Source organism: Ranitomeya variabilis, chromosome 4 (assembly GCF_051348905.1).
Source record: "Ranitomeya variabilis isolate aRanVar5 chromosome 4, aRanVar5.hap1, whole genome shotgun sequence".
NCBI lineage: Eukaryota > Metazoa > Chordata > Amphibia > Anura > Dendrobatidae > Ranitomeya > Ranitomeya variabilis.
In genome coordinates this window covers 523,816,317-523,840,042 of record NC_135235.1, presented here as the reverse complement: position 1 = coordinate 523,840,042, position 23,726 = coordinate 523,816,317, and the positions used below count along the sequence as shown (strand labels likewise).

The 23,726-nt window shown below is 41.9% G+C and overlaps 3 protein-coding genes across 8 annotated transcripts in view; 1 reads left to right on the top strand and 2 right to left on the bottom strand.

The window, feature by feature from the left end:
* The window catches only part of MRPL10 (mitochondrial ribosomal protein L10), a 29,957-nt gene extending 29,870 nt beyond the window's left edge, over nt 1-87 (bottom strand). The window contains exon 1 of one of the 2 annotated variants that reach the window (XM_077252267.1): nt 2-87. In XM_077252267.1, coding sequence (XP_077108382.1) covers nt 2-41 — 40 coding nt within the window. In that variant the 5' untranslated portion in view covers nt 42-87. The remainder of the gene's footprint in view (nt 1) is intronic. The other variant, XM_077252269.1, reaches the window with a different exon arrangement.
* On the top strand, nt 64-19,898 carry LRRC46 (leucine rich repeat containing 46). The gene is made up of 8 exons (XM_077252266.1): nt 64-157; nt 232-289; nt 10,173-10,281; nt 11,934-11,980; nt 17,022-17,131; nt 17,232-17,301; nt 18,466-18,617; nt 19,053-19,898. The coding sequence occupies exons 1-8, from the start codon at nt 148-150 to the stop codon at nt 19,751-19,753; spliced, it is 1,257 nt and encodes a 418-aa protein (XP_077108381.1). The 5' UTR covers nt 64-147; the 3' UTR covers nt 19,754-19,898.
* SCRN2 (secernin 2) overlaps nt 19,774-23,726 on the bottom strand; it is a 44,887-nt gene continuing 40,934 nt past the window's right edge. For 4 of the 5 annotated variants that reach the window (XM_077252261.1, XM_077252263.1, XM_077252262.1 and 1 more), the window contains 3 exons: nt 23,405-23,570; nt 22,528-22,708; nt 19,774-20,069 (listed from right to left, as the gene is read on the bottom strand). In XM_077252261.1, the coding sequence (XP_077108376.1) occupies nt 19,899-20,069; nt 22,528-22,708; nt 23,405-23,570 (518 nt within the window). In that variant the 3' untranslated portion in view covers nt 19,774-19,898. The remainder of the gene's footprint in view (nt 20,070-22,527; nt 22,709-23,404; nt 23,571-23,726) is intronic. The other variant, XM_077252265.1, reaches the window with a different exon arrangement.

The following is a 23,726-nucleotide window of genomic DNA, read 5'->3' as shown; positions in this document are numbered from 1 at the left end:
CCCAGCTCCCGTGCGGCTCCTCTAACCAGGGTCGCCGCCATTCTTCCGGAAGTGAACGGATGACGCACTGCCTTCTGGGAGCCGGCGGTTTCCTAGCAACGGAAAGACGCGCATGGAAGCATTTGTTTTTGTAGAACTCCATAGAGCATGGCAGGAGGTGAGTGCGATCAGTGGCGGCGGTACAGGAACCCCGGGTCTTACAGTGCATGATACTGTGACGCTTCATTCTAGGTGCCATGCTGAGAGCCATAGTGAGGAGGAATCTGCGGCCTGGAGACACGCGGGACGTGTGAGTGATATCTGTAGTGGCCTGTGTAGTGGTCACATCGCCCATAGCATAACTCGTGTTATCTGTAGTGGCCGCATCGCCCGTGTTATCCGTAGTGGTCGCATCGCCCGTGTTATCCGTAGTGGCCGCATCGCCAGTGTTATCCGTAGTGGTCACATCGCCCGTGTTATCCGTAGTGGTCGCATCGCCCGTGTTATCCGTAGTGGCCGCATCGCCCGTGTTATCCGTAGTGGTCGCATCGCCCGTGTTATCCGTAGTGGCCGCATCGCCAGTGTTATCCGTAGTGGTCGCATCGCCCGTGTTATCCGTAGTGGTCGCATCGCCCGTGTTATCTGTAGTGGTCGCATCGCCCGTGTTATCTGTAGTGGTCGCATCACCTGTGGCATCCGTAGTGGTCACATCGCCCGTGTTATCTGTAGTGGTCGCATCGCCCGTGTTATCTGTAGTGGTCGCATCACCTGTGGCATCCGTAGTGGTCACATCGCCCGTGTTATCTGTAGTGGTCGCATCGCCCGTGTTATCCGTAGTGGCCGCATCGCCCGTGTTATCCGTAGTGGCCGCATCGCCCGTGTTATCCGTAGTGGTCGCATCGCCCGTGTTATCCGTAGTGGTCGCATCGCCCGTGTTATCCGTAGTGGCCGCATCGCCCGTGTTATCCGTAGTGGCCGCATCGCCCGTGTTATCCGTAGTGGTCGCATCGCCCGTGTTATCCGTAGTGGCCGCATCGCCCGTGTTATCCGTAGTGGTCGCATCGCCCGTGTTATCTGTAGTGGTCACATCGCCCGTGTTATCCGTAGTGGCCGCATCGCCCGTGTTATCCGTAGTGGCCGCATCGCCCGTGTTATCCGTAGTGGCCGCATCGCCCGTGTTATCCGTAGTGGCCGCATCGCCCGTGTTATCTGTAGTGGTCGCATCGCCCGTGTTATCTGTAGTGGTCGCATCGCCCGTGTTATCCGTAGTGGTCGCATCGCCCGTGTTATCCGTAGTGGCCGCATCGCCCGTGTTATCCGTAGTGGTCGCATCGTCCGTGTTATCCGTAGTGGTCGCATCGCCCGTGTTATCCGTAGTGGTCGCATCGCCCGTGTTATCTATAGTGGTCGCATCACCCGTGTTATCTGTATTGGCCGCATCACCCGTGGCATCCGTAGTGGTCACATCGCCCGTGTTATCTGTAGTGGTCACATCGCCCGTGTTATCCGTAGTGGTCGCATCGTCCGTGTTATCCGTAGTGGTCGCATCGTCCGTGTTATCCGTAGTGGCCGCATCGCCCGTGTTATCCGTAGTGGTCGCATCGCCCGTGTTATCTGTAGTGGTCGCATCGCCCGTGTTATCTGTAGTGGCCGCATCACCCGTGGCATCCGTAGTGGTCACATCGCCCGTGTTATCTGTAGTGGTCACATCGCCCGTGTTATCCGTAGTGGTCGCATCGTCCGTGTTATCCGTAGTGGCCGCATCGCCCGTGTTATCCGTAGTGGTCGCATCGCCCGTGTTATCTGTAGTGGTCGCATCGCCCGTGTTATCCGTAGTGGTCGCATCACCCGTGGCATCCGTAGTGGTCACATCGCCCGTGTTATCTGTAGTGGTCACATCGCCCATGTTATCCGTAGTGGTCGCATCGTCCGTGTTATCCGTAGTGGCCGCATCGCCCGTGTTATCCGTAGTGGTCGCATCGCCCGTGTTATCTGTAGTGGTCGCATCGCCCGTGTTATCTGTAGTGGCCGCATCACCCGTGGCATCCGTAGTGGTCACATCGCCCGTGTTATCTGTAGTGGTCACATCGCCCATGGCATAACTCGTGTTATCTGTAATGGTCGCATCACCCGTGTTATCTATAGTGGTCATATCCGTGTTGCATCAGTGGTCACGAGTTTTCATTATACCACTATAATGTGCCTTAAAGGGGTTGTCTGCTTTCAGCAATCTTCAGCCCACATGTAGGTGAAAAGCAAACTGAAGTTTAGTCACCTTCCCCAGATGCAGCGCTGTGTTTGTGTGACTACCTCGGCTTTGTATGGTTGTCTGCAGCGGCGACAACACCTCAATATCACTGCAACCACTCACTGACCTCGGCAGCTAAACAATAGAGAACCTGGGCAGTGGCAGAAACACAGCACTGAACCTGGGGAGGGTGAGTAAAAGGTCAGTGTGGGTTTTTCTTTATTACAGGTAAAGGAGTCTGCGAGCAGAAGAGTTATGAATGGAGAGTCCGTTTAATTGATTTGTTCTGAATATGTGACTGATTTACAACAGTCAACATGGCCACCATCATCAACTCCTATATAGCTCATCACCTAGTTATAACAGACTCCTGAACAGCATATGTCCTCATCTAGACACAGACATCCATCCTAACAACCTGTATTCTGGATAACATTAGTTGTGATGTCATAGTAGCTCAATCTAAAAAATTAACACCAGCTTAGCTAGCTGAAATCCATTTGTGATGTCATAGCAACTTACTGTATGAAAACCCACTTGTGATGTCACAGTCTCTCTCCTGACGTTAAACCACTTCCTTCACCTGATGGAAGTCCTCTTGTGATGTCATAACCGCTTTCATTGCTGAAACCCACCTGTGATGTCATAGTCTTTCACTTTACAATAATGCACTCATGATGTCACAACAGCTTGCCTGACTGAAACAGACTTGTGATGGATCTCACAGCTCTTCAACTGACAGAAATCCACTTGTGATTACACCGCCTTTTATCTGACGGAAAGTCATTTTTAGTCGGCAAATTACCTGGCTGAAATTCATTTGTGATGTAGGATCCCCTCACTGACAGGAACCCATTTGTGTTTTATATCCTTTCAACTGAAGCAAATCCATTATTCTGATGTAACAGCAGCTTACGACTTAGACCACTTGTGATGTCACATTAGCTTACTAGATGGAAGCCCACTTATGATCTCATTGCAGCTCACTTGACGGAAATTTATTTGTGATGTCATGGTTACTTACATGACAGGAACCATCTTGTTCTATCAAAGCCCTTCAACTGATGCAAACCAGTTGTGATGTCATAGCAGCTTACCAGACAAACTCAATTGTGATGTCACAGCTTTTCACCTGACAGAAACCCTCCTGTGATGCAACTACTGTTCATCTTCTGGATACTAACTTGTGATGTCACAGAACTTCAAGTGTTGGAAACCTGCTTGTGATATCACATCAGCTTACCTAAGGAAATATATGAAATCTTAGAAGAGACGTTCGAGGGAGCATACTGCTGTGCGAGAGGCGGGCATATTGTGCATTGTGAAGCCTAGGTAATAAAGAGCTGGAAACATTGAGATCCATGGACACTATGGAAAGGAGTTTGCTGCTCACTGAGCAGGTGCTTGCTGGGATAGATGTGGGGATGATTGTAGTACGGAGCAGCAGGACAGTGAGGCCGCTAGGTGGATGACAAGAGGTGGGGTAGAGGGAAAAGTGTCAGGGAGGGCTAGCCCTGATTTGGAACACCCCAACAAGTTTTCTAAGTTGGTAGATGAGGGGGTGTCTGTAGGGGAATGGCCCTTCTGCAGCAAGACAAGTGCTCTTAAAGCTGGAACAGTGTCTGCTCCTTTAACCCCTTTAACCCAAAGCATGTTTTCACCTTCATGACCAGGCCAAGTTATTCAATTCTGACAATTGTCACTTTTTGAAGTAATAACTCTGGAACTCTTCAATGGATCCAAGTGATTCTGAGATAATTTTCTCGTGACATATTGTACTTCATGATAGTGGTAAAATTTGTTTGATACAACTTGCATTTATTTATAAAAATATCGAAAAATTGGGAAAATTTCATAATTTTCATTTTAATGTCCTTAAACCAGAGAGTTATGTCACTTTTTTTTGTTAGGAAGTTAAAGGGGTTAAAAGTTGATGATCAATTTCTCATTTTCAAAATTTGCAAAACCATTTTTTTTTAGTGACCATATCACAATTGAATTGACTATGAGAGGCCTATACGGCAGAAATTACCCAATAGTAACAACATTCCAAAAATCTTCACCTCTCAAAACCACATTCAAGAACTGTATAAACCATTCTTTTGCTTCACGGGAATTAATGTAATGTGGAAAGAAAAAAATGAACATTTTACTTTGTCACAAAAATTTTACTTTGGCCCCCAATTTTTTATTCTCACAGAAGAAAATGGACCTCAAAATTTGTTATGCAATTTCTTCTGAGTACGCTGATACCCCATATGAGGGGGAAAGCTACTGCTTGGTCGCACGGCAGGGCTAAAAAGGGAAGTAGCAACATTTGACTTTTTGAATGCAAAATGACTTGAATCAAGAGTGTTTGGAGAGCCCCTCATGTGCCTAAACAGTGAAAACCGCCCACAAGTGACCCCATTTTGGAAATTAGACCCTTGAAGAAAGGTATCTAGATCTTTGTTGAGATCCTTGAAGCCCAAAGTGCTTTACGGAAGTTCATAACGTAGAACCGTGAAAATTAAAACTCACAGGGAAGGGAAGGAGCGCCATTTGACTTTTTGAAAGCAGAATTGGCTGGAATCTTTAGCAGATGCCATGTCGCGTTTGCAGAGCCCCTCATATGCCTAAACAGTGAAACCCTCCCACAAGTAAACCCCTCAAAGAACATATCTAGAGGTGTGGTGAGCACCTTGAACACCCAGGTGCTTTGATTCACAGAATTTTATATCGTTGAGCCGTGAAAATGAAAAAATACATTTTACCTGCAAAAATATTTCATTTTCACAACGGTAACACAAGAATGTGGACCATACAATGTGTTGTGTAATTTGTCCTGAATACACAAATATCCATATGTGGTGGAAAAACTACTGTTTGGGCACACGGCCGGACTCGGAAGGAAAGCAGTGCCAATTGAATCTGTTCCAGCCCAGTTTTAGCCGGAACAGATTGCAAATGCCCCTCACATACCAAAATAGCAGCAACCCCCAAAAGTGACCCCATTTTGGAAACTACGCATCTTGAGGAATTCATCTAGTGGTGTACGGGGCATTTTTAACCATCAAGCGATTCACAGGATTGTATAATATTGGGCTGATTAAATGGAAAATTAAAAAATACGGTTAAGAGGGTGCTCACTGTTCAAAAACGAGGTGCTCAGGAGAAAAAAATGTCCAATATAATGTAAGTAAAACACTAAGAATGCTATAATAGTCAAATGTTGTTTTATTCAAGAAAAACTCGATGGTGGGATTCCACATAAGAAAATTCTGCAGATTCTATGATAGACATATATTACACTTTCTCAACGTTTCAGCATATTAGCCTTTTTCAAGAGACTTCTGTCTCTTGCTCACTTGCTCTCCTGTCAGCGCCGCGGTCACAAGTCCTCTCCCAGATCTCTCCACCGGACACATGTGCAGCATATACCAGTGACTTTCACCAAAGTGGGATTTCTACCTTCTGCTCATCATATTTACAAAAAGACAGAAGTCTCTTGTCTCTTGAAAAAGGCTAATACGCCGAAACGTTGAGAAAGTGTAATATATGGCTATCATAGAATCTGCAGAATTTTCTTATGTGGAATCCCACCATCGTGTTTATCTTGAATAAAACAACATTTGACTATTATAGCATTCTTAGTGTGCCAGAGTTTTACTTACATTATATTTCAATGGAAAATTACCATTTTTTTCCACTAAAATGTTACCTTGGCCTCAAGATTTAAATTTTCAAAAGGGATAATGGGAAAAAATGGACCACAAAATGTTATGCAATTTCTCCTCAGTACGCAAATACCTCATATGTCGTCAAAAACTACATTTGAATTGGCACCCATTAATTAGGAGGCTCTCATCGCTACAGAAATGCCACACGTGGATGCGAACTGCGGTCTAGGCACACTGTGGGGCTCACAAGGGAGGGGGCATTTGGATTTGAGAGCACAGAATTTGCTGAATTTCTTTTGGGGTGCAAGGAGCCATAGCGCTTTTCCAGAGCCTTTGAACCACCAGTAACGTGGAAACCCCCTATATTTGCGTTGACAGATCAAGGACCTGAGTGGGGACTTGCATTTTTATGGATTAAATTGAAGCTTTTATTGGGAACATTTTACATAGCGTTTGGGATCACATTTATCCTACGCTCTACACTGAGCACTTACAGTACATTGGGGTTTCCATGAAAATCTCTGAGTGACGTGGTTCAGATCAAAATCCTGACTGATCCATTCATTATAATGAAGTAGCAGAGTTACTCTGGACTCTGTCTGGCCTCTGCTCAGTATTGTCCTTTTCAGAGGTGCACTAAACTGTGGTGCACCAGGCTTTTATGCACTTCTAAAAAGACTTACACCACCGGGTGATATACCAGACGGCGTCCACAGTGCCTTCACCTGCCTCATTATATGGAATCTTCCACCTGCGGTTTCATCTGAATCACATGTTTCACAAATATACACATAAACCCCATTGTAAGTGCCCAACGTAAAGTGCAGGATAAATGTCAGCCAAACCTTACTGTGTTCTTTGGGAGGCAGTAATCAACAGCAAGTGAAAAATTTGGTTTTATTTATTTTTTAGGCCATTCCTCATGCGGTATAAGTGATTAGATGACTTTGTTTTTCTGGTCGTGCGATACCAGAATTATAATGTTATTTTGTGATTGGTTGCTATCTCACACTAAAAGATGCTTTTTTTTCTTTTTGAAAAACAAAGCTTTTGCATCGCCATATTTTGAGAGCTATAATTCTTCTATATTTCTGCTGACATGGTCATGTGAGGGTTTGTTTTTTGCGGGACTAGTTGACATTTTTATTGGTACCATTTTCGATCACAAAGTTTTTTGATTGCTTTGTATTACGATTTTTGGGAGGCAGAATGAACAAAAACCAGCAATTCAGGATTTTTTCTTTTTGCAGTTCACCGTGTGGTAAAAGTGATAAGGCAACTTTATTCTTTGGGTATGATTACAGCAATGCCACAATCATATCCATTTTTTAACTTTAGACAGTTAATACACAAAAATTATAGAAAAAAAAAATTTAATTATTTTTGCATCGCTGTATTCTGAGAGTTATAACTTTCTACCGCTTATGGATCTTAATGGTGGCTTATTTTTTGAGGGACAAGATTACATTTTTAGAGATACCATTTTATTTACATTCGACTTTTTGATTGAGTTTTGTTCCACTCTTTGTTCAGCAGTATAATGAAAAGGCGTGGCACAAAACTATGTTTTTAAATTTTTTTACAGTGTTCACTGAAGGGGTTAAGTAGCATGACATTTTATAGGTCAGGTCATTCTGGACGCGGCGATACCAAATATGTGTACTTTATGTAAAAACAAAAATATACAAATAAATGTATTTATTGGATTCATATTTTCTTCTTTTTTTTTTGTTCTTTATTTTGTGATTATTTCATTTTTTTACAATTTGTTTACACTTTTTTGAAAACTTTTTTTTTTTTACCTTGCCTCAGGATGGGACATCAACTTTTCCTGCCCTGATCGCTGACCTAATACTACTGTATGCAATGCTTCTGAACTGAAGGAAACGTATTGGTGATGTTATAGCTTTTTACCTGAGGGAAAACCAATTGTAATGTCACAGCAGCTTTACTGAGAGAAGCTCATTTGTTATGTGACCGAAGCCTACCTGATGGACACGCACTTGTGGTATTACAACCCTTCACCTGACAGAAACCCACCTGTGATATCACACCAGCTACTTGAAGGGCACCTATTTGTGATGTCACAGCCTTTCTCCTGACAGAAACCCACATGTGATATCACACCAGCTACTTGAAGGGCACCTATTTGTGATGTCACAGCCTTTCTCTTACCAGAAACCCACCTGTGATATCACACCAGCTACTTGAAGGGCACCTATTTGTGATGTCACAGCCTTTCTCCTGACAGAAACCCGCATGTGATATCACACCAGCTACTTGAAGGGCACCTATTTGTGATGTCACAGCCTTTCTCCTGACAGAAACCCACATGTGATATCACACCAGCTACTTGAAGGGCACCTATTTGTGATGTCACAGCCTTTCTCCTGACAGAAACCCACATGTGATATCACACCAGCTACTTGAAGGGCACCTATTTGTGATGTCACAGCCTTTCTCCTGACAGAAACCCGCATGTGATATCACACCAGCTACTTGAAGGGCACCTATTTGTGATGTCACAGCCTTTCTCTTGACAGAAACCCACATGTGATACCACAGGCCTCCTTCACCTGACAGAAACCCACATGTGATACCACAGGCCTCCTTCACTTGACAGAAACCCACTCTTGATGACATACCAGCTTACCTGATAGAAACCCACTTATGATGTCACACCTCTTCACCTGCCAGAAACCCTCTTTGGAGGTCATGATAGCTTCCTTGACAGAAATGAATGAAAGCCAACTATGAGGTCGTAGCTTTTCAACTGACAGATATTTGTGGTGACAGCAGCTTACCTGATAGAAATTCAATTCTGATAGCAAAGCTGTTCACTTGACAGAAACAGAGTTGAATTTGAATGTTTTAACATCCCTCAAAGGTATTCTATGGGCTTATAGGGGTACAATTTGTGAAATAAAAAAAAGACAAAGCAGGAAAAAATAAAAAGTAAAAAAAGAAAACCACTACCGTCCTGTACTGCTATTTCTTGCCCTTCTCCTGTTGGGGAAAAAAAAACATATCTTTCAATCATTTGTGTGTGTATGACAGAACAAGAATCACAATTTGATATTTGTTTTAGCAGTACTTTGTGCTTTTAAATAAAATGAGAAAGCGTGAAATACAAATATGTATTTCCTTTTTTCTCTTTATTTCATCTGTTATCAGTAAAGAATATACCGCAAATATAAAAAATACATAGAAATTTGGACTCTTGTATCCAAAAAAAACCCGACAAAATTATTTTAATATATGTATGAGAGTAAAAACCTAGAAGAAAACAATAGACCAAGGCTTTGTGTACTTTACATCCTTTTAAATTCTGGTGAAATCCCTGAGTTTTTATAGCAGAAGATGCTTCAGTGAAAAGAGCCATGTCAGAATTTTATTTTACTGGTATTTATGAAAAACTAACTGCTTGAAAAATGATCAGGTTTCTTCTTTGAACCACTTTGCGCCTTTGGAAACCTAAGGGAATCTGTCATTTGGATTTCACCCCTTTAAACTATTTATATGCAAATATAGCTCTTTCAAAGACAAATCCAGCAATACCTTTACATGGCCAGTCAGTTCCTCCATTACTGAGAAAACAGTATTTGAATTGATATGCAAATGAGAATATAGATCTGAAGCCTCTGTCACTCCAGCTCTATTCCCTGCCCTGCTCAACGCCACCTTCAGCTTCTATGCTGTGTGACTTCAGGAAAAAGAGGAGTCAATAAAGAGGAGGCGGTGATGGGTTAGGAATAGAGCTGGAGTGATAGATACTTAAGATCTACCATAGACCTTCAGCCTTATTTGCATATCACTTCAAACACTGATTTCTTAGTCATGTGAAGGAATTGCTGGACTTGTCTTTAAAAGAGTTTCATGCACAAATAAATAATTTGAAGGTGAAATCCTGCTGTCAGTTTCCCTTTAAGACCATGTGTCAAATATCCCCAATTAAAATGGGGTAAACACTGTATTATTACTACATGATCAGGACAGGTTTTCTGACTTTAAATGTAAACTAAAAATGTTCCTGTTCTCGGACACCAAGCTGGAAGAAAATTCACGTATATGGGTTTTTGTTGCATATTTGATGCATTTTTCTGTGTGACCTTTGTACAAAACTGCACTTAGCATCTTATGGTTTACATGTGTACAAAGTTGGTGCATGTAGTGATGGTGGCATGGACAAACAGGTATTGTAATCTAGCTCTGGCTGGTTCATGATAATGACCGAATAATACATTTGAAGATTGCTGTTCAGTTGCTCGTGTTCGGTTCCCTGGCAGGTCTCAGGCGTTGCTCCATCTACGCACAGTGAGACTGGACAGAGAAGGGATCACAACACTGAAGAATCTGGAGGTAGTGAAGGAGGTACACAGCCTGTACCTACAAGAGGTAATCTCATACCCGATATCTGCACAGGGGTGTAGCCAGCCATATGACAATATTTCTGATACAATTTTTTTTTCTTTTATTCTTACACCCACTTGGTTTAGCTTCAGATAACATTGCGTATTTAGGAATGAAGCCAGGATCCAAGTCATAACCTGTCTCATAGGAGGAGACCATCCAATGCTACAAGCTATGCAGTGCTTTCATTGTGACTTCTGCCCAAAGGATACTATGTTAATAGCTTCCTCCTTATTGTTTGGCTTATTGCTACATAGAGAACCTTTCTGTATAAATTACTTACTGACATACGAAGGTAATGCTAGGCAAAATGCCAGCGGTATATTAGTATCTTTCTTTGGCAGTTTTTGGAGCTTGTACTCTTCTGATACTCCATTACACCGTCACATACATATGTACACTGCATTGTAAGAGATTTGACTGCCTTACATGTTCTTTTAAGGTTCCATACACATTTAAAGTCAGCCAACCTAACGTTGGAACTGATTAATCATCTAATGTGTATGGGGGTCTCCAGAATTTGGGGGAACATAAGGATTGGGCAGTTTGAAATCTTATGCCTGATCATTTTTTTTTTCTCCTGGAAGATAACTCCTCAGCGGTGTATAACTAACTCTTAAATGTAACCTGTCAGCAGGTTTTTGTACCCCAAACTAATATCATCTATGTTAAGTCACTGCAGTGCTGAACAGCAATATTTTATCAATATGTATTTTCTGTCATTCCGGGAGGGGAGTGTGCAGGTCTGTAGTCCACCTCTCGTAACGTCCTCCAGACCTGGAATGGCTGCACTTCCATAAGATTTCGGGCAAGAAAGCAGTTAACTGCGAGTATAGAGTGACCTTACAGTCAGTACGGGAGCCAGCAATAAGCAGGGAGAGAGGCTGGAGAGTTGTAGGTCCAAGTCTGAACCCCCTAAACTTGTAACTCATTGGCATAAAAATTGGACAAGGAATTTCACTGAAACAGAAAAACAGATTGCTAAAATAAAGGTGTGCATTTATTTAGCATTCTAGCAACTTCACACAGAGATTAGTTTGCGGTACAAAAACCTGCTGACAGGTTCACTTTAATGTGGCCATGCAAATTAGATAGAACATAGATGAAGCAAAAACCATTGATTGATCGACTGTTAAGCTTTCAGAGCGATAAACACATTTTAGTCCATTTTGGCTGTAACATTAGGCCATACATGTTTAGTGACACCTAGCGAAGAATGAACAAGCCTTCTGGAAATGATCAGAGAACATTCTGGGAATGTTCTTACACAAAAATCTTTTATGCCATGACTAGACAAACATTTTATTATCTGTTGACTTCTTTCTAGACCGTGATGGTCTGTCATTGGTCAGCTCAAACATTCATTGTTAAATTTCACCCAATGAATGATCACTTTGGTCAACTTTAAAGTGATGTTTACAGCTGCAGTTATTCGGCCGCCTCTTCACTGGAAGCACATGTACACTTGGACCAATTCATTTTTAGCGAACAGTAATCTGCGGGGTACAGACACCTTATGTTTATATTTTGCTATTCTGAATATTAGCTTTTACTGCAGAATCGGATTTTAGTTAGTGAGCACTGATGCCATTTTACATTATGACATGTCATGTGATCATACGTTTTCATTTTTTAAGAATCTAATAAAGAAGATTGAAAATATTGATGTTCTCAAGAATCTGTGGTGAGTGTCCATCTAATGGTTATTATGATCCTGATAATAAGACTTTCATCTCTTTCAGCAAACCTGAAATTTGGCTTTCAGTGTCTAAGCTGACGGCATCTGAATATTTCCATCTCTGAACACACTTCATTGGTCACTAGGTTGAATATTATCCTTCTACTTCCTGTTGGCACATGGACTTTACAAGCAGTAGATTGACACAGACCCTACTGAATTGTATTGATGTATTTAAAGGGGTTTTCCCTACGAACAAAGTTATTTAATCAGCATTTTAATCAATAGATCTTTTTCATAATAATTTCCACAATTGGATGTTTTGTTTTTTAGGTTTTTTTTTTTAAAAAAAAAGTTTTTTGTGCTGAGATAATCTTATAAATGTGCCCATGAAATATTCTGTGTAATGGCTGTGTCTGACCGTACAGGAACATGGTCTGATCATATCACAGCTCCTGGTATGATTCTTTCTTTGAAGTAAAACATTGCTTAAGGCCGGTTTCACACGTCAGTGGCTCCGGTACGTGAGGTGACAGTTTCCTCACGTACCGGAGACACTGACACACGTAGACCCATAAAAATCAATGCATCTGTGCAGATGTCATTGATTTTTTGCGGACCGTGTCTCCGTGTGCCAAACACGGAGACATGTCAGTGTTCGTGGGAGCGCACGTATTACACGGACCCATTAAAGTCAATGGGTCCGTGTAAAACACGGACCACACACGGACCTTCTCCGTGTGCAGTCCGTGTGGCGTGCAGGAGACAGCGCTACAGTAAGCGCTGTCCCCCCCACATGGTGCTGAAGCCGCGATTCATATCTTCCCTGCAGCAGCGTTTGCTGCATAGAAGATGTGAATAATAGTGTTTAAAAGAAAGATCTACCTGTCCGCCGCCCTCCCACCCCCTGTGCGCCCCCCCCCCCCCCCCCCCGCTGTTCTGAAAATACTCACCCGCTTCACTCGTTGGCTGTCGATGCTTCCTGGTCTGGCCGCCTCTTCTACTGTATGCGGTCACGTGGGGCCGCAGATTAGAGTCATGAATATGTGGCTCCACCTCCCATAGGGGTGGAGCCGCCTATTCATGACTGTAAATGAGCGGCCCCACGTGACCACATACAGGAGAAGATGGGGCCAGACCAGGAAGCAGCGAAAGCCAACGAGGGAGCGGGTGAGTATTTTCAGAACAGCGGGGGGGCGCACAGGGGGTGGGAGGGCGGCAGACAGATAGATCTTTATTTTAAACACTATTATTCATATCTTCTATGCAGCAAACGCTGCTGCACAGAAGATATGAATCGCGGCTTCAGCACGATGCAGTGTACCACACGTGTGGATACCACACGCTCCGTGTGGTACCCACTCGGCACACGGGTGGCACACGTGTGCCGCACGTATGGCCTACGTGAGCTCACGGGCACACGGACACGGATAACTCCGGTACCGATTTTTTCCGGTACCGGAATTATCTGGACGTGTGGGACAGCCCTAACAGGGAGTGAAACGTTTTGCTGCAAAAAGAATCAGCTGTGATCCCATGCTGTCCTGTCTGTATCCTCTTTTGTCTCCCCTTGTCCAGGAGCTGTGGTACGATCAGACCATGTTCCTGTACTATCAGACACAGCCATTACACAGTACACAGCAGGGGCACATTTATAAGATTCTTGGTATAGGATTTTTTTTTCCTAATACATCCAATTGTGGAAATTATTATTCCAATATCTATTGAATAAAATGTACTTTGTTTGTGGGAAAATCCCTTAAATGAGCATGCTGTCATCAGGGCAAAGGTCACTGTAGGGAAGGGATGGATAAGCCATTGTGAGCTTTAATCAGGTATTTGTAAAGGGGGATTACTTTGTCATCTACTTTATATAGATGTTACATTTCACTATAATCCTGGTACTGATGATAAGCGAGACTGCTAAAAAGGTAGGTACTACAGAATAGGAAATATCAATCTAGTATTAGGGTGAGCGGCCTATATACAACTTATTTAACATCTAAACACACAACATTATATATATATATATATATATATATATATATATATATATATATATATATATATATATATATAGTACTGTGCAAAGGTTTTAGGCAAGTGTAGAAAAGATGCTGCAACAAAAAAAACTTAAAATTAGTGTTAATTGTTTAATTTTAGCAATAAACAAAATGCACTTTGAGTGGATAAAAGAGATATGTAATCAACAATTGATGTGACCATCCTTTGCCACCAAAACGGCATTAATTATTTTAGGTACACTTACAAAGTTAGGTATTTTGTAGGATTAGTCAGGTGTATGCGTAACCAAGTATACCAAACAGGTGATAAAATGATGATTATTATTTATTATGTAATTGGAAACACAGTCATTAACTGAAACAAAAACTTAAAACTGAGTGAGGAACACCCAAACTCTACTACTATAAAGCTGTAGTTGTGGCAGCTTCATGTCTCAGATCATACATACATCAAGGCAAGACTGAGCACAGCAACAAGACACATACTGCATCAGCAAGATCTTTCCCAGGCTAAGATTTCAAAGCAGGCTGGGGTGTCAGGATGTGCTGCTTATCTGTTTTGAAGAAGCACCAAGAAATGGGCAGGGTTGAGAACTATAGACGCAATGGTTGGCCAGGGAAACTTAATGTAGCAGATGAAGGACACATGTTTTTCTTGGAAATCGGAAGATGTCTCGCAGTACCAGAACTGACAGCAGCCAGTTGGAAACAGGTACAATTATCTACTGCCCGGAGAAGTCTGGCCAGAATTGGCCTTCAAGGAAGAATTGTGTGCAAAACCCAAATCTTCAACATGGAAACATGGCCAAGTAACTCAACTATCCATGAAAACATAGCAAAAAAGGATACAGAAAAATGGAAGCAGGTTCTCTGCACTGAGGAGTCAAAAGTGAGAAATATTTGGCTGTAGCAGAAGGCAGTTTGTTCGCCGAAGGGCTAAGGAGCGATAGAGTAATGAGTGTCTGCAGCAGTGAAGCATCGGGGAGTTTTCTTTCAAGTTTGAGGCTGCATTTAAATCAAAAATGAAGTTGGGGATTTGGTCAGGATTAATGGTCTTCCTATTGCTGAGAAACACAGGCAGATACTTATCCATCATGCAATGCCACCAGGGAAGCATCTGATTTGGCTCCAAATTTATTCTACAGTAGGACTATAGATCCAAACATACAGCCAATGTCAATAAGAATTATCTTCAGAATGAAGTAGAACAAGATGTTCTGGAATTGATGATATTGTCTAGGATTAAGCGAATAGACAAAAGGTTTTGCATAAGTTTACATCCACAGAAAATGTATGGTTAGTTCTCCAAGATGAATATAAACCAATGCGCCACAAATTTTTTTTTTACCTCCATTTCAGTTTTCTTAATTTAATCATTAGTTACCCGGGTTTTTATGGTTATACTTGAGCACTTTCCATTTATTTGGTGCCTTGCAGCACAATGTTTTATATTAATTTTTGTTCCATGTGTTATTCTAGTATTCTTTTTGACAGGGGTGTACCTTTCCATCTTCTGTTCAATTTTCTGACCAAATTTAAATTTGAACGTGTAGTCACTGGTGTTCAATTTGTATTATAGTTCTCCAAGATGTTTGGATCAACCTCCTTGCCATAGTCTTTCAAACACTGTGTGCAAGTGTACCTAGAAGAATTAATGCTGTTCTGAAGGCAAAGTATGGTTATACCAATTATTAATTTCATTTAGATTGCTCTTTTGTTCATTCACTTTCCATTTTGTTAATAGCTAAAAATAAACTATCAACACTTCATTTTTTGAAAGAATTCTTACTTTGCAGCATTTTTTCCACAACTTTTGCACGGTCCTTATATATTTGCCTATGAGTAGACTAGTAAACAAAGTGCCACTTATCATTGAATTTGTAGTGTCTCAATGTGATCTGTAAAGATCTGACATAAGGAAGCTTAGATAATTGGGCCCCTTCAATAGGAGTCAGCATTCCCTAATACCTTCTAACAGTACCGGCGTCACCACCTAGGCAAGTGCTGAGGTCCTGAGCAAGTGGGGGGCCCACTCAGCGTCGAGAACACCGGTACATTATGGGGCCTGTGAGTAGGGGGAGCCCGGTGCCAGTGCCCGCGAGTGGGCCACCCCCTGCTTACTGAGGGCCCCTGCACTTGCAACACTTACCTCTCCCTCTTCCTGCGCAGTTTCGGTATCTTTCGCGTCTCCTTACTCTGTGACGTCTCAGGGCAGAAGGCGCAATGACGTTACTACTGTGCTCCCTCTGCACTGAGCAGTCACAGTGCAGAGAGCCAGAAGACGGCGACGCTGAGAATTCCGGACCTGCTGCCAGCGAAGAGAAGTATTTCATTTTTCTCTATGGAGCAATATATGTGGCCTATACTGTTGGAACATTATATGGGACCCTGTATGGAGCCCATTCTTCTGTATGGAGCAATATATGGGGCCCATTCTTCTGTATGGAGCAATATATGGGGTCTATTCTTCTGTATGGAACAATATTTGGGGCCCATTCTTCTGTATGGAGCAATATGTGGGGCCCAGTATTCTGTATGAAGCATTATGTGGAGCCCATTATTCTGTATGGAGCTTTATGAGGCCTGTTATTTGCATGAAGCAATATTTGGGGCTCATTATACTGTATGGAGGACTGTGTGGTGTCCATAATACTGTATGGAGGACTCTGTGGTACCCATAATACTATATGGAAGACTACACTGTCCTGTCTAAAATGAGAACTTTTGAATCCCCCAGTGCATGCACTGCGAGGATTCTGAGCTATTGTAGAATTTACAATATAGATCACTCATAATATAAGACGTAAGTGAAATCGTTGGCATTGTACCATATATTTCTCTGCCGTATTTGTGCATTGTGAATCATGATATGTGTTAAAGGGGACCACTGAGACACTTTTGTCCAGGGCCAACAAAAATCTGGAGCCGGCCCTGCCATCTTCTGTAGATCATGTACTATTTGTTTGATATATTAATGATATTACTTTTAAGCATGGTTCTGAAACTATACTCTTATTTTCAAGCTTCCTTAGTCTTTCTTGGAACAAAGTGGAGGAAATCCAAAATATCCAAAGTTTGACAAATCTCCAGTTCTTGGACATATCCCATAATTTGATTAGGAAGCTTGATGCACGTGAGTCAGTCACAACTTCCACCCTCATGTATAAAAAGTATACATCAGATGTCGAATAGCGTTTCTTACAAGTAGCTGGGTTTTTTTTTTCTCTGTACAGGTGAATTACCTCAAAGTCTTGTTATCTTGAACCTCACTGGAAATCCTTGCACCAAGGCAAAAGACTACAGGTGACCTAAATCCATAACTAAGCTGTGTGGCGCAAGACACATCCTTGAAGATGTGGTTTTAAGAAACAGCACGACTCTTGTCTGTGGGTTGTTTCTGGTATTGCGGCTAATCTCAGTTTTATTACTAAAGATGATCTGCAATTCCAAATTCAGTGCATGGACAATAGTGCTGCTGTAAAAAAAAAAAATAAAATAAGGCTACTTTTCTAATTCATACTACTCAAAAGAAAACCCTTCACAAAATTTATACCTTCAACTAGGAACTTTATTTTTATTTTTGTGAATAAACGTGTAAAATAGGGTAGGCAGTTTTTATTTCAAATAAAGGACTTTATTCTTGCTCTGTCTTTATTACAATCTGGCTTTGGGTTTAGTAATGGGGGGTGTCTTATAGACACCTCTCCATTACTAACCTGTAACCAGAGCAAGTGGGAAGAGCCGGCCAAAGAGCCAGAATTGGCGGATTAAATAGATGCACCTTTTCTGGGGTTCCTGGGGGCTCCTATATTTAGACTAGTGAGGGCCAATATCCATGGCCCCTTCCAAGTCTGAGAATACCAGACTCCAGCTGTCTGCTTTGGCTTGGCTGGTTGCCAATAAAAAAAAGGAGGTGGGGACCTCACAATTTTTTTTTTTATTTATCTAAATTAAAATGTACGGCATGGGGACCCATCTATTTTTGATAACCAGCCAGTACCAAGCCGACAGCTGGGGGTTGCAGCCTGCAGCTGTCAGCTTTACCTGCACTGGTTCTAAAAAAAAAAAATATACATGGGAACCCACTCCATTTTTTTCTATTCATTTCACAGCCATCTGATGAGAATAGTACTAACCTTTTTACCGCCGGTCAGAGTTGCTGACTGTCACATGACAGATGACAGCATGGGAACCACAGCACTCTGACCGGCGATAAGGAACTTACTGCCTATCAGAGCCACCAGTGTTTCTCGCACTGTCACACAGATGCCAGCATAGGAAACATCTGATGTTCGAGCTGCCGTACCCGAACAGTAACACTGACTACCCGGAGGAGTCCGTGTTCAGGGTCCGTGCACAGGCACTATGTTCGGTACGGACCACGAACTTTACTTTTTGGATTTGCCCATCACTAGCTATGACATCCATTTCTAACCTGCTTGTTTTTTGTTTGTTTTTTGCATTTAGACAGAAAGTGCTAGGGGCCTTACCTGTCCTTCAACAACTGGATGGAGAGAGTGTTAAAGACACTGCACATCACAACAGTGACAATAAGGAAGAGCAGGATGGAAGTGATAGTGATGACAGTGATGAGACAAGTCTACCCTTTGATGTTTCAGGTATGGAAAGTTGTCTCAGGGCCATATCCAGATATTTACAGCCCATTAACACTGTGCCAATAATCGGGAATGAGGAAAGAATGATCATATGATTGTTCTCTGTACATGTAAATGCGGTCGGCCTGTCTAAACTATTAAATGTCCGCCAATTGGCTTGTATGTAGCTTTGATCATTTAGTGTAAATGCAGTGTAAGTTACAGCTCATCTTCCAAGAATTAAATATCCAAAATAATTAATGCCACGTGATTGTCTGGTAGACAGTGCACAACAATGTATCCCAGCTAGCTAAATGGATGCCACAATGTAATTATGGTTAGGAGAAAAGGACGTTTTCTCCTAGCCTTACATTTGTACACATTCATCTGACACTTGATACTGACCCATTTTCATTTACCGATCTCAATTAATAATTTTTGATCCACTTTTATTCTTAGGAGGTCTCTCTTCTCTGAGTCAGGAGATGATACAAAGGTCCTATCAGAGAAGGCACAGAGCATTGAGAGAACATGAGGAGCGCCTATCGGAGCTCTATAATACCCCACATGAACAGCTGCTCATTTCACTGAAAAATGACACTGGCAACATCATTCCTCAAGAATGCTCATCCATGTCTCTACAGCAAACATCTTGTACACCCAAGGCACAGAATTCTATTACTTCTGAGAAAAGGCATCCAAATTCTACTTTAATCAAGAAGCAACTCAAAAACCAACAGATCAATGGCACAGACATGCCAGCTTCAAAACAAGTCCTCAAAAATCAAATCTCTGCCTCCCCTCGCCAGCCTAAGCCGGTAAATTCAAGTCAAGGACTGAACAAGATGACTTCCAAAAAACTGCCATCTTCAGCCCCTCAATCAATATCAGATACTGCTTCTACAAGAAAGTCTCATGGCACAGTCACGGATTCTCAGAAAGAGAGACAGACAGCGTCTGCCCCTTCCACCAAACACACGTATCCAACACTAGAGAAGACCTCAGCTAGACATAGGTCAACCACTGTTTCTTCTAGACCTCAGAATGAGAAGCAGACATCTACACCAACCAGACAAACCCTGAAGTCACCAGATAAGCCACCGCTGACTAAACCCAAAGTCAGTTCTAGTTCACATGTAACTAGGAAGAAGACAACATGATTCATTTCATTTTCTGAGAATTTTATAATTAGTGATTGTTTTAGCAACATGTACAGTATTTATTGAGATTATTATCATTGTTGCTTGAAACAGTAATGTCATCGTATTATGCAGTGACCCTAATGAAGAAGGCAGCGTGAGCTTCTTAATTGTTTTCCTCTTGGTAAAATGCAAGTTCCTTCTCCACACAGAGCAGAAATAGGTCAGATAAGTCTGAAGGTGAAGAAGTCTCTATTCCACTTAGGAGATTGCTAACCAGTGAAAGATTATCAGCTTCCATCTTCCTTTGCTTGTCCTGTAGGCGCCGTTGTGTATTCTGCATGAGGAGAAAGGTTATATATATGCCATCATAATTTGGTCTGTAAAGGGAATCTGTCGGATTGTACGAGCTTGTCCTATCTGCAGGCAGTATAGTATTCTGCAGGAGCAGATACTTCTAAATCTTTTCCTCACAAAACTATAGTGAACATTTGTTTCATTTAAATCCCTGCTCGGGAGTCCAGTGGGCGGTCCTACTTACTGATTGACACGTAGCTATACATGTTCAGATATATAGAGAATACTGTCAGTCACACAATAGGACCACTCATGGGACGAATAAGTCTACAAAGAGCAAGAAGTGAAAGAGTCACAGTCATTTTTATTTCATAAATCAATAGTACGCATGAAAATAAGCAACTTTGTCATGTATCTTCTCAGAGAAATCTGCTTCTTTCCCTGATAAAACTTGATTAATTATCAAAATTCTCAATTCTGAGGTAAAATCTGTATTCAGTGAAGACACATTGTTACATTACTGAGATAAGATTCTGCCAGTAGCGGCTGCCATCTCCTATGTAGAGGAGTGGCGGAGGAGGGAAGAGCTGTGCCCCTAGCGCCTCCCTCCTCTGTCTACTTAGAAGGAACTTCCATCTCCGATGTCAGTAATGGGAGAGTCTTCACTGAATGCATCTCTTATCTCAGAATTGAGAATTTTCATAATGACGACTGATTAATTTTGGTAGATTTTTCTGATAAGATAAATTACAAAGTTTCTTATTTTCATGTGTACTATTGAATTATGAGATAATAATTAAAACGAGGGGTTAGTCTTTAAATGAATACAATAAAAGGTATATTAAATATTTTCCCACAAAACTATAACTCACTCTGTGTAGATCCTTATAGGAAAAAAGGAGAAGATCCAGCTCAACGATATAGTGAAAAGTCCATAGTTTTATTTCACCTCGAAAATAGCATGGTGTAAGGACAAAACATCAGCATACAAAAGGGTTAAAAACCAAGATCAACGCGTTTCCGGTGACTAAGCACCCTTAATCATGATCAAGGGTGCTTAGTCACCGGAAACGCGTTGATCTTGGTTTTTAACCCTTTTGTATGCTGATGTTTTGTCCTTACACCATGCTATTTTCGAGGTGAAATAAAACTATGGACTTTTCACTATATCGTTGAGCTGGATCTTCTCCTTTTTTCCTGTTTGTTCACGCCCTGACACAGCGGTTCCGTGCTCCGAGACCTGGGGAATGTCGGTATGGTGAGCTGGACTTTGTTCCTTTACTCTGTAGATCCTTATACCAGCAATATAACATGCTGCCTGCAGATCACACATAATGTGCAAATTGACAGGTTACCGTAAAAGTCCACACCTACATATCCAGAAAAGCATACCCCCTTTAATAGTGAAACCTGGAAAGGACTATCAATATCGTACAATAACCACTAGGTCGGACCTATCCCAAAACCCATTTAATTCTTTGTTCCAGAACAGTCCACTTAATAGAAGATAACAGAAGTGTAAGATACAACACAAGACGACTCAGTTCATCTTATGGCAGTTAGTAAAACAAGACCTTAAGATGGTGTCATACATCCAACTTTTATGGTTTGAGTACAGATTGTGATGCTCAGACCAGCCATAGGTCTCTTACCCCGAACTAAACAGCCACATGCGTTTCAGGCTGTTGAGTTCAGGTCAGGAGACCCACAGATGGTCCGGACATTGCGAACGGTACTCAGACTGTTAAAATAGGATGTGTCAAACTGGCCTTAGAAGGAATTTGTCAGTAGGTTTTTGCAATGTAATCTGACAGCACCATGCAGTAGGGAGAAAGACCCCAATTCCAGTGATGTGTCATTTAGTATACTGGGAGAAGTTATAATCAGTTTTCTCAGCTGCAGATCTAGCAGAAGTCAGTTCACACAGCAGCTTTATGTTAACATTGTATAGTGACAGAGCTGCTAATCAGTGCTGGGGGCATGGCTGGACTAGGAGGCACAAGGCCTGTTGTCCAGTAATGATCTCCTGCTGATAAAACACCGATTGTATTGAAATAGCAAAACACAGCATAGTAAGAGATATCACTGTAATCTGGGACTCTGATCCTATATTACGGTGCTTTCAGATTATATAGCCCATACCTACTGACAGATTCCCTTTAAGGAGATGTATATCAAATGTATGTTTTGACTTTCAAACCAACACTAAAAAATAAAGATGGGGCAGTGGAGTATCCCATGACAAAGATCAATCTATACAGGGCCTGTTTGTAGTCTTGAAGCTACATAGATCCATATAGGAACTGTATACATAAACCCGTAGGATGTGAGTAACAGACTGTTTACTATGTTGCTTACTTTTTATTGGTTCAAACACCACATTACTAGATGAGTAATGAATGCACCCAATAAGAATCCCCCCCAATACGAAAGTTGGGGTCAGACAATGTTGCTGACTGGTTTTAGTAGATGATTATCCATGTCATTGTACTTCATACCTCATTTCCTTCAGATGTCTCGAGTGCCATCTGGTGATGCTTGTAGAGCTCGTGCCTTCTGTCCACCTGGGTCTGAAAGCGAGGGGTTTGTCTGAGAGGGTCTTTTTCTCCAAACGTAGGTGACAACACCCAGGGCACTTGTGTCACGTGTGAGCAAAATACAAAGGGCTTAAATACAGACCTGTGACAAATGTCGGCACAGTCATATTTAGTATTTTTTTTTTTTTACAAATGCTATTCAGGATTAGATAAACCTGGCTGCTTTCTTCCACTAACAGCACCTCCTCTGTCCATAGGTTGTGACTGGTATTGCTGCGATTTAATGAGCTACACTACCACCCACGACTGTGGACAGATGTTTTTGGAAGAAGATAGTCAATTTTTAGAATCTTTGACATCTCTTAAATTATCCAGTGCACAAATATATATGCACAATTTGTTGGGTAATGCCAGTGCCTGGCATAGAAACCAGGCCATTTACTATGCAGTCAACCACCAATTAGGCACTTTATTATGTTTTATTATAGTAGAAAGATAGATTCTTCCAATCGAGAGATTAGAATCAGATCGATAGATTTGGGACCTCCTGAAAATAAACGTTACTTTTTTCCATCGTCTCTACACCAAGAAACATTTTCAGTGGCTCTTGAGCAAGACCGCAGTGCCGGAGGTAGGTAACAGTATAGCATTTTTGCTGCACTTTAATCTATTTGATATCTGATTATCTTAGAAGTTGAGATGCATGAAGAAGGTAGGTGTGCCAGGTAATGTAGCGTGCTTGGAAGTGAAAATGGACTTTAGTTATTTTAAGAACACAGAAGCCCCTGCACATCTCTACGGCATTTATAATTAAATGGTAACATCAGTGGTCTCTAACCTGGATGGATCAGGTGTAGCCGTCAGTAGATGGATGCACGGTAAATGAGGACAGCGAGGAAGCACACAGACCATACTGGAGGTAGTGCGGAAGCCCCCAGAATCCATACAGATCCCACTCTCCTTATTTCTCAAGAGCTGTATCATAGACTCTGCTGTGATGTGCCCTGGAAGGGGATTGCATGTATTTACATCTCTCTGTTCTATGCACTTTCCTCACTTATGTTATATTCCCACGTTATAAATATGTAGCGGATTCTCCACATGGAGATTAATGCAATAAATCCACCATGTGGTATCTCAGGTGCATGCTGGAGATAATG

What these genes read in the sequence shown, in the direction of transcription:
- LRRC46 (XM_077252266.1), top strand. An exon ending in ACAGCCTGTACCTACAAGAG is followed by an intron (nt 10,282 to 11,933) that starts GTAATCTCATAC and finishes TCATTTTTTAAG; the next exon opens with AATCTAATAAAGAAGATTGA. An exon ending in GATGTTCTCAAGAATCTGTG is followed by an intron (nt 11,981 to 17,021) that starts GTGAGTGTCCAT and finishes CTTATTTTCAAG; the next exon opens with CTTCCTTAGTCTTTCTTGGA.